Source organism: Dromaius novaehollandiae, unplaced genomic scaffold (genome assembly GCF_036370855.1).
Source record: "Dromaius novaehollandiae isolate bDroNov1 unplaced genomic scaffold, bDroNov1.hap1 HAP1_SCAFFOLD_56, whole genome shotgun sequence".
Lineage (NCBI taxonomy): Eukaryota > Metazoa > Chordata > Aves > Casuariiformes > Dromaiidae > Dromaius > Dromaius novaehollandiae.
The window spans coordinates 273,244-283,642 of record NW_026991304.1 but is presented as its reverse complement, the minus strand read 5'-3'; the positions used below and the strand labels follow the sequence as shown (position 1 = coordinate 283,642).

At 41.9% G+C, this 10,399-nt stretch overlaps 1 protein-coding gene across 1 annotated transcript; it reads left to right on the top strand.

Moving 5' to 3' along the window:
- Positions 1-225: 225 nt before the first annotated feature.
- Positions 226-9,801, top strand: LOC112995608 (carboxypeptidase A2-like). The gene is made up of 11 exons (XM_064503757.1): positions 226-329; positions 3,095-3,176; positions 4,032-4,166; positions 4,953-5,051; positions 5,698-5,799; positions 6,059-6,160; positions 6,847-6,957; positions 7,314-7,404; positions 7,753-7,952; positions 8,958-9,042; positions 9,466-9,801. The coding sequence occupies exons 1-11, from the start codon at positions 265-267 to the stop codon at positions 9,651-9,653; spliced, it is 1,260 nt and encodes a 419-aa protein (XP_064359827.1). The 5' UTR covers positions 226-264; the 3' UTR covers positions 9,654-9,801.
- The last annotated feature ends 598 nt before the right edge of the window (positions 9,802-10,399 follow it).

Below are 10,399 nucleotides of genomic sequence, written 5' to 3'. Positions count from 1 at the left end.
CTACCTAGAAAAAAACTTTACTACAGTGCCAAGGAGCTTTGTGGGCAAAGCTTTGAAAGCAGCTCCTCTGTTTCAGTTCTGAATGTGTCAGTGGAAATATTTTGAGGTGAGATCAGCCTCCTATCTGTTGATTACTTTGAAAGCTTTGATACATGTGTGAATTCAGTCACATGGAGTTCAGATATGTTTTATCTGAAGGAGAGTTTCCTAACAAGTGCTGTATAAATTCGCCTTTGCTAGATTGATCAGCTGTCTCCATCAAAAATGAAGCTGATTTTGGTCTTCAGTGCCCTCTTCGGGGCTGCCTTGTGCCTGGAAACATTTGTTGGGCGAGTTATACTTCTGTAGAAGACCTTTCTTTTCAAGACCACATTTTTCAGTTACTCCTTTTTTTCATTACCTTCACTTTACAAAATCTGTTTGGGGCATATTCTTTTCTTCTCAGAACTAGCTTGTCTCCAAAATGTGTTAACTTAGCTCTTTTGTGCATCTCCAGTCACTTGGAGGTGATGGGAATCTGGCTAAGCAGTTCTACCAAAGAATATCATAGGCTTAATACTGCACTAAATCATACAATATAATTAAGCCACTAGGAAGTTGGTGGTTTCAATACTTCAAGATTTGAATGAATCCTCCTCTTTAGCTTGATCTGGGTTTTCCAAGGAGATGGGTCTAGCTGCAAAGTTAAATTCATCTTAAATTCATGTTCACCCAAGGCTTTTTTCAGCTTCTGGTAGAGCCACAGAGCAGCCTCAAAGCCTAGATCTGGATCTGAACCTCACTGCAAAGCTTGAATATCCAGCCTAACAGATCTTGTCCAGAAAATGCCAGAAGATGACAACCTGGCAAGTCCAGGAGTTGGTGTTTGAGATTCAGGGTTTAAATTCTTTCTCACAGACCTTTGAATGTTTTGAGTTATGAGTAATCCCAAAAGATAAAAAGTGAAGCTCATTTGAAGCTTTCATGCTCAACATGATTTTAAACATTGGCCAGAAAAGAAATTCGGGAGTCCCACTAAGACTTCTATTTATGCTGTTTTCCTTCTGCAGAGAGTGTGATTTTATGTACCTGAGTGATTCTGTGGTATCTCTCCATAAAGTTTTATTTCCACTTCTGCTTTTAATACATTTGCCTGAAAATTCACTCAAAATTATGTGCAGAACTACTCCAGGGAGATTCATGATCCTAGAACTAAACTTTTAATAAAAGTCAGACTCTGTACACAGCTTCTGCCTCAATAAATGTTGTTCCTTTCAGTCCTGAAGTTTCACAAACCTCAGGCTTGGATCATTATTCAAGTGAAAGATTACTAGCTTCTCATTATTTTTGGAGATTCTTATTTCCCTTTAAATATTTAATCCTCTTCAGAGCCTTGCTAAGCAATTAGAATCATTAATTCCAACCATTATGTTCTAAACTTTTATCTGTATGTTGCATCACAAAATATCTCCTTTAGGTTTCTTTCCCCACAGCCTTACTGAGCACATAGGAACCTTAATAGAAGATGATAAAAAATCCCCCCAAAACTAATAGACGCTTCCTGGGATATAGTGAGTGAACAGTAGATTCTAATGAATAAATATCTGTATATTAAAATGTAAGGACTAAGAACAAGAAATATAAATTTAGTTTACTAAATTGACTCTAGAGCTTGTTAAGACTAGGAGATACTATTGTGATCAATTATTCTGGTCTCCAGCATAATATAGACTGGTTTCTCTTGAACTCATTCCTGCATCACATCTAGTAGTGGTGGTTACTGAGCCTTATCTCTTAAAAGAAGAATCCAGGCTGGAAATGGAAGCTTACAGTGCTGGAGAATCCACTGAAAAGTTATTGCCATGGTAAAGTACTTCTGTTTGTTTGACTTGGTCCAATAGAAGAATCTTATGCCTCAGCTGGCCAGACAGAAGAACCTGGTGTTATCAAGTGTCTCTTCTCAGCAATTGCGTTCACACCAGTAAATAAACACAACTGAGCTAAATATGCTAAGTCCTAGCCTTAATACAGCTAAGGATCACACTGGTGCTTTTCGCCATGGCGTTGATCCCAGACTGTGCTTCCAGCTGATTATTCAGCGTGGCTCCCAAGTTTCCTTCTGAATCCCCGCTGGTTCCTCAAAATAGGATCTCCTATCCCATGACCATTGTGTACGTTTGTTGTTCCTAGATCCTTTTGTTATTTCATAGAAGCATTGGTTGGAAGGGACCTCTGGAGCTCTTTAGTCCAATCTCCTGCTCAGAGCAGAACTGGGAGCTGTTGTCCCTTGTTGTTATCATCTGCCCCTACCAAGAAGAGCTTGGCTCTGTCATTTCTCCAGCTCCCCTTCAAGTAGTTGTAGGCTGCAGCTAGATCACCCTGCCCTTATCCTCCTCTTCATTAGCCTGAACAAGGCCAGATTCATCAACCTCTCTGCACAGTACTGTTTCCTTGCACCCATTTTACCAAGCAGCCTGGGTCACCTTGTGTTTGGATGTGCTATATCTGTCTTTAAGAGATCTAAAAAGTACAATGTCTAGTCTAAGTTAATCGCTGAGGTTACCTCTGTAACCAGTGGAGGGAGGTCCTTTCAGAAGGTGATTCATTCCACCCGTATGTCTGGAATGGTACAAGCCACCCTCTGATGGTGTCAGCTTCTGGTAACAGAGGGAAGTTAGTCGACAGTCTTCGCCTAAACAACTAAAGAAAGGTGAGATGAATCCCATATTTAGTGTCTGCTCTTTTTTATATCATACTCCCCAAACATATGCAAACTCAGCCAGAATTGTTTTTGCAAGTTGTTGACAAAAATAATAAATAGATGCAAGACCGATCCTTGTAACCAATTAAAAACTCAGCCACTTGATGTCTTGTTTCCAGTGAAACCTTAGGAACTGCCATTTAGCTAGTTGTTAATCTGAGGCACATGTAGCAGGTTGGATCTGCAGGTTGTTCGTCAAACTCTTGGGTAGCACTAAGTCAATTGCATTAGAGACGTCTATACTCATTGTATCGATACAAGTGACTTTTCTCCAAATCCATAATCCTAATAGCAAGCTAGTTCAACAAGGTCTTTTCTCAAGACTGTTTCTGAAGGCTTATTGATTTACTGCAGACACCAGGTTCTCCGAATCAAGGCAAGCAATGAGGAACAGATTGAAAAATTGCAGCTTTTGGAAACGCTGGAACATCTTCAGGTATGTTATTACCATCGAGGCATTTGTTAACACTTCAGACCATGGGTTCATCGGGGTAGGACTTTGCATCATGTTGGGAAGGTTTCCAACATAATGTGGCAGCTGCCATAAATAAATAGCTGTCACAGTAGTTGGTGTTTGATCTGTAAGTTCTAGCGCCAGCCTGGCAGTCAGGAGCGCCTGCATTCAAATTCCCTCTCGGCTGGGTTTACGATCATGTTTGAACTGATCTGCTCTAAACCTTAATATCAAAACACCTGTTTTTAAAATGGAGGTGCTGATATTTCTGTATTTGTCTCCAAGAGTGGTGGGAGGAATTTATTAGTTAGAGTCTATATCATATTGAAACAGGAAAGCACACTATAAAATTCTAGGTATTAGAGTTCTTATTGCCATTACTGAGAATTTTTATTTTAATTTTCTTTAAAAATATTGGTTTGAAAAATATATAAACCAAAATTTTAAAAGTTGTACCAATGGAGAAATAAAAGCAGTGTTTCACATTACCTAATAATGGAGCTTTTTTTGAAACTATGACTGGTAAAAAGGAGGACAGTAAAATAGTCATAATAGAAGACTAAAATCTCCTTCTGCTTATACAACTGAAGCTCTGAAGTCAGTAAAAATGCTGACTTTAACCTCCCTCTGGATCTTTTTTTCTTTCCCAAGTTGATCACACCAGCTGGTACAAGATTGTGGTGAGGCCAAGCTGAAGAATGGGATGTGCTGTAAGCATGGCGTGGCACGATGCGGCCGGAGTTGTACAACTTGGGAGAAATTAGTGTTTCTAGAGCTTCAGGGAAGCTGTTTGCAGAGCGTGCTTTCTCAAAACAAATCCCTTTTCCTTCTTTTCAGCTGGATTTCTGGTTAAACCCCTCGACCCCTGCTCACCCTGTGGATGTCCGAGTCCCGTTTAACAGCCTCCAAGCCGTCAAAGTCTTCCTGGAGTCCAACAACATTGAGTACTCTATCCTGATTGAAGACCTGCAGGTAGACAATGCTATGGGCATATGATTGGCTTCTATAGCCAGTGGAAACAAATAGCCGTTCATGATCTGGCCTCTTTCATTAATCCATGCACTGTTCTATATTCTGCTTTCCATGAGGACTTCTTTCCCTTCCTTTGCTTTTGTAGACTGTGGATTAAGTTACTGTTTCCCCAGAGATGGTCTGTGGACGACTGATGCCCTGGGAAGCTGTGGAGATCACTCTGCAGATGCTCTCTGAAACCATTCTGAACAGTGACACTATTAAACTCATTCATTCCATAGGGCTATTCTGATAAGTGAAATTTTGTGTGATCTTTTGCCGTCAGAAATTTGGGAATCACTGCAGCAAGTTATCCGTAATTCAGTAAGGTGGGATATGAGCAGCTCTGGACATCATAACGCAAAAGAACTGTACCACACAGCATGAGGGCAAAAATCACACTCTTGGGCACTAATCTAGTATTGCTTCATGAGTGGTAATTCCAAGACGTCATCTAAAAATTAATTTAGCAGAAACACTGCCCTTTTTCAAGCTTTCCAACACTGATCTTGTTCATCTTAACAAGTGTTTAAAATTTAATACTGACCATTTAAATACCAGTGATCTTGCCTTCTTCGCTACAGCTAAGTCCAGCAGAAACATCGGTTTGCTCCGTAGCTGTGTGAAGCTTGGGACTGTGTCCAGAGCCAGTACACAGCGGCACCATCTCGTTGTTTGAGGTGAACATTGGGTGAGAAGTCTGCCAAGAAAGCAGGCTTTCCTCCACATTTGAATGGCTTGTTCTAGGTCATACTAGATGAAGAAAAGCAGGATATGGCCAACAGTCAACAACAGGAGCACAGCAGCAGCACTTTCAACTATGGAAGTTACCATTCTTTAGCTTCGGTAAGTAACTTGAATCCAACTTTTGGGGAAGGTGATTCTTATTTCTGGCTTTTTTTCACTATCTTTTCTATCAAATCCTATACTAGAACCTAAAATTCCTTTCTGGCTTCTTCTGGTACAGGGTTTTGTTTTTAAATGGATTTTTTTTGAGGTCAGCATAGTGGGACAACACTCTCCATCACAGAGTGTTGCAACAGGCCAATGTTGATCACACTTTTTCTTAAAATTTTGGACAGAGCTCTATCAAAATACTTCCTTCTGACCCTTCAGAGATACTTCAGAGGAGAGTGAGAAATAAATAAATCTTGAAATAGAGAAATACAGGAAAGCTGCAGCCATCAAGCAGAGCAGAGGATAAGGTATTTTTACTATCAGGAAGTTCTTTAAGTGTATTTTGAACTTGTTCTTGGAATAAGTGGATCTTGAAGATATGGCGGTATTTCTCCCTGCATCTGAGAAGCTGGGAAATAGCGCTGACCACACTAACATAGGGTGAGCTGGGGCTTTGGAGAGGCCGTACAAATACAGGCAGAGGGGGACAAAGTGGATTTCACCAGATCCTACAGAATTCATCAGATCCTACAATTGTTCTGGGCAGCATGATACACAGATGGAATATAAGTGTCATCCTGACTTTTAATTTTAGATTTATGAAGAACTGGATAATCTTGCATATGAGCATAGCAGCATTGTCAGTAAGCTAAAGATTGGGGAATCCTATGAAAAGCAGCCTTTGTATGTGCTCAAGGTATGGTTCCTGTGTATATAACATATTAAAGAGTGTATGTCTGTGTGTAAATATATATGTGTGTATACGTACATATATATATATGTATGAATATATATATACACACATATACTGCTATACAATTATTATAGATTGTATTATATTATAGATATGGTACAATTGAGTCCCAAGCATCCCAGTCTATATGGGATGTTTGAGTAAGAAGTGTCAGTAAGAGTTTTACAAGTTTCTGTTTTACAGTTTCTGTTTTATTTTACAGTTCAGCACTGGAGGAACCAACCGTTCTGCAATCTGGATTGACGCTGGTATCCATTCCCGAGAGTGGGTTACCCAAGCAAGCGCAATATGGATAGCTAAAAAGGTCACTTCAGCAGGGATTGATTTTCTTTTGTCTTGGGAATGCCACTGACTATTTCAAAGTATATCTACTGCACCTGTATGTACTTAACCAGGTCTGCTGCCTCTGCTTCACCTGTCTTAAAATGCAGCTGACTCCAGGCAGAATATGGCAACTATTTAGACACAGAACTGAAATATTACAACAGCAGGGAAGAGTTTAGGTAGGCAAAATGTAATAGTCCAGGTGGAATTGTTGAGGACTCCAGGGCTGATAGCTTTATGAGTGACTGAGGACTTTCAAAAAATTAAGATTAGTTTGAGAAAATTATTGTTAGTTTGCTACTTCAGTCTGCAGATGCAGAGGAGCGCTGTGTGGTTACCTTTCACAAAAGTTCTAAAAAATCCCAGCTCTATTCAGATGATCATTTAAATTCCACTGAAAATGAGTAAGCCACCAGAGAAGTGCAGCATAATTATAGATTCTCCAACTGGGCCAATTCATCTCAATCCTAGTGCTAGCTTTGGTGCGTTCTCAGGGACTTGCAGGAGAAAATTTTGTTGCCCTCTTCCATTAAATTCCTGCCTTCTGCATAAAATAGTAGAACAGATTCGTTGCTCTCTCCAAGCCCCAGGTTTAACAAGGAGTGTAAACGTGAGGGAAGGTAATACGCTGATCATCATGGTGTGCCATCCTTTATCTCTGCTTAGATTGCTTCCGACTATGGCAGTGATGCATCCATCACCTCTCTGCTGGAAAAAATGGACGTTTTCCTGCTGGCAGTCACAAACCCTGATGGATATGAATTCACTCATACCAAAGTGAGTAAGCACACTGCCTCTAAGCTGATTTAGAAAGCTGTCATGCTCTTCCAAGCCAACAATAAATGTGAGGGAAGTCGGTTGCAAAAGTCCATTTGTTAATGTTGTAACAAGGAAATGCAAAAGAGTCAGGCAGCCAAAGACACTGGTTGCTTGTCTAATCCATCTTTCTTCACTGTAAGTTCACCAGCCCGTTGATTGTTTCCACTGGTGCATCTTGGCAGTTAGCCCATCAGAAGTGATCCTAGGCTTGCTCCTTTTCCTTCCTAGTGAACAGTAACCATTTCTGGGTGGTAGGTGTAATGCAAGCCCTGAGCTTTGTTCCTTTGCAAAGCCACAGTGTTGCTTTGTTTTAGAATCGCATGTGGCGGAAGACACGCTCCAAGATTCAAGGCAGTCTGTGTGTTGGAATTGATCCAAACAGGAACTGGGATGCAGGTTTTGGAGGTAGGAACAAAGTTTCTGGATTCTGGCTGTCACTAAGAAGAAGGTTCCCCTTCACACTTCTGGATCCTGTTACATGGGAACAGCAATTTCCTTAACATAAGGGATTCAGAAAGCAAATGGTCAAATAGAATAGTAGCTGCCTTTTGTAAAGATGATTTCTTACTGACTAGTTGCCAAAGAGCTGAAGATGAGAGAAGTAACCTATACCTTCTAGCAATAAGTCTCTTCAGCATCCATACTCCAGGCTTTGCTGAAGACCTGTTGTTAGGAATTGCACAACTTTGTGTTGGTCTGCTTTGTCGTTCCCTGAACACTAGTTCTTACTTTGCTCTCCTTTTGTACCAACAGGTCCTGGAGCCAGCAGTAATCCCTGCTCTGACTCTTACCATGGGCCCAGTGCCAGCTCGGAGGTGGAAGTAAAATCTATTGTAGATTTTATTAAGAATCATGGAAAGATCCTGGCCTTCCTCACCCTCCACAGTTACTCTCAGCTCTTGATGTATCCCTATGGCTATAAATGCACTGAACCAGCAGACTATGAGGAGCTGGTGAGACACATTGACTCAACTCTGTCTTCCTCTGTCCTTCCAGCTGGCTTTCCATACTTGAGTATTATAGTGAGATAGCAGGATAAATGGACTGAATTCAGCCATCCTATCATAATGGTAACCATCCATGGGAGCGAATGGGAGCTGTTGCAATGCAATGCCTTTAAAAGAGAAGTCTGGGTCATATACAAACACATGCCATTGCCACCCATTGTCAGCCCTGTTCACTCACTCTGAGGCTGCTCCACATTTCCTTCTTTAGCTGAAATGTCAGTACTGATATCTTTGAGGGGATATGAATCATACCATCATAGGACGATTTAGGCCTGGAGGCTTCTGGTCCAACTCTCTGCTCAAAGCAAGCCAGCTTTGAAGTCAGTGGCAGCTTCAAAGTTAGATGAGGCTGCTTAGAGCCTTGTCCGTCTGAGTTTTGAATGTTGCTGGAGACATAGATTCCACAGTTTCTTTGGGCCCATTCTGAAGTTTTCCATGCTCATGGGCATTTTCTTTTTCCTAATATCTCTGTGGAATTTCCTGTGGGGCATTTTGTTTGTTGCCCCTTGTCCTTTTGCCGTACACCTCCAAGAAGAGTCTGGCTGTGTTTTTCCTGCAACCACACATTACAGAGCTGAAGTGAGCACAAAGCTGACCACTAAGTATTGGAAGATCTCTGACTGCCTTGGGGTTTTCTTGCATCTTCTGAACCTTCTAGTGAGAAGACAGTGAGTGAGATAAAACACCAGGTGATTTGATATGGAAGCTTTTATGTTAATTTGCCTGTAATATCACCTCCTCAAAATATTGTGGAAGGTATGATTGCTGTCACTAGTATCCAGTAATGAAGAAATTCATTCATTTGGCACAGCTGGTTTTGGGCGGAGTGAAAGTAGGTTGCAAACCAGTTTGGAGACTTCCCTAAATAGGGTTCAGGATGGTGAAATCTGAATATTTAGTGTCACTAAGCATGGCTACTTTCTGACTCTTCCTTCATCCTCTGCTCCCCAGGATACCTTGGGGCAAGCTGCTGCCAGTTCCACCCATTCCCTGTATGGCACCACCTATAAAGTGGGGAGCATTTGCTGTACTATCTGTGAGTATTTCGCCATTCTGAGCTTTATGGGCTATCCCGGGGAAACATGCCATGCTCTGGTCTCCCCCCAAGTTCTCTGACCCACCTGGTCCTTCTTGGAAGTAGTGTTGTTTCAGCGGAGTGACACCACCAGTCAGATGTTGCCAGCTGAGTGTTCACGTGAAAGCCTAATACTTGTCCCTCACAAATATTACCATGGTAGAGCTCTCTTCAGGATAGCATCATCTCAATGCCATATGCCTCAAACCAAGAATGCTTTCACATACTTGGGTATGGCCTGATTGTGAGAAATTCCAAGCATATCAGCACAAATTGGCTATGGTTGCTGAGAGTGCTGCATGGAAGCATAACCCAGACCAACCCTCCATTCCCAGATCGACCCTCCGTTCATCCCTTGTGGCTCTTTCTCCCTTTCTGTTTCAGACCAAGCCAGTGGAGGCAGCATTGACTGGAGCTACGATTACGGCATCAAATACTCTTTTGCCCTTGAGCTGCGAGACACAGGTAATTACGGTTTCCTTCTGCCAGCCAGCCAAATCATCCCAACTGCAGAGGAGACCTGGCTGGGTCTGAAGACGATCATGGAGCATGTGCGAGACAATCCATACTAAAAGTCAGGATGGGAATCAACCGTCTAAATTCTCCTCCCTTGACATGCTCGAGACAATTGTAACCGTGTGGCATATGGCTGAATAAAAAGCTTGTGTGTGTTCCTCCTGCAGCAATATGTGTCTGTATATAAAGAGCATTTCGTGCATATCTTTTTGGCTCTCTGCATTTGTGCTTGCATGGTAGACTGCTTGCAAGGCGTTACAGATTTTAGGCCCCAGTCAAAACTCTCTAGCAGGCCCTGTTGCAGTCTGCCTCAACAAGACTCAGTAGGAGCTGTGATGGAAGGAGAGGAGGTTGGAAAATGTGACTGCTCCTGTGACTAACTACTACTGAGATTTTACAAATGACCTGCAGTTAGAAAAAGAAAACAGGCCTTTTCCCACCTAGATGAAGAGGTCATCATCCAAGGGGTCTTCCACCAGTGCAGAGGCTGAGGTGAGAATTATAGTCTTAGAGAATTAGAATTTACTGGTATAGACAGACTGTGAAACTGCCGCACCATGAGTCGCTTTTGCAGTTCCTCCTTTGGATGGTGTGCTTGAGCTATTTTCAAAGCCGATTCTGCAGATCTGGCACCGTCTTCTCATCTCTTGCAGGAGCAGTGGTCAACATGTTGCGGGGGGAGAGGGTGGGGTTGGCTAAAAAAGCCTTTGTATTTACATTGGACAACAGTAGCTGTTCAGCAGCACTTTCTACCTCTGCAAACCTCTTGGTCCACACGGTAAACAGGTTAACAGCGGATGCA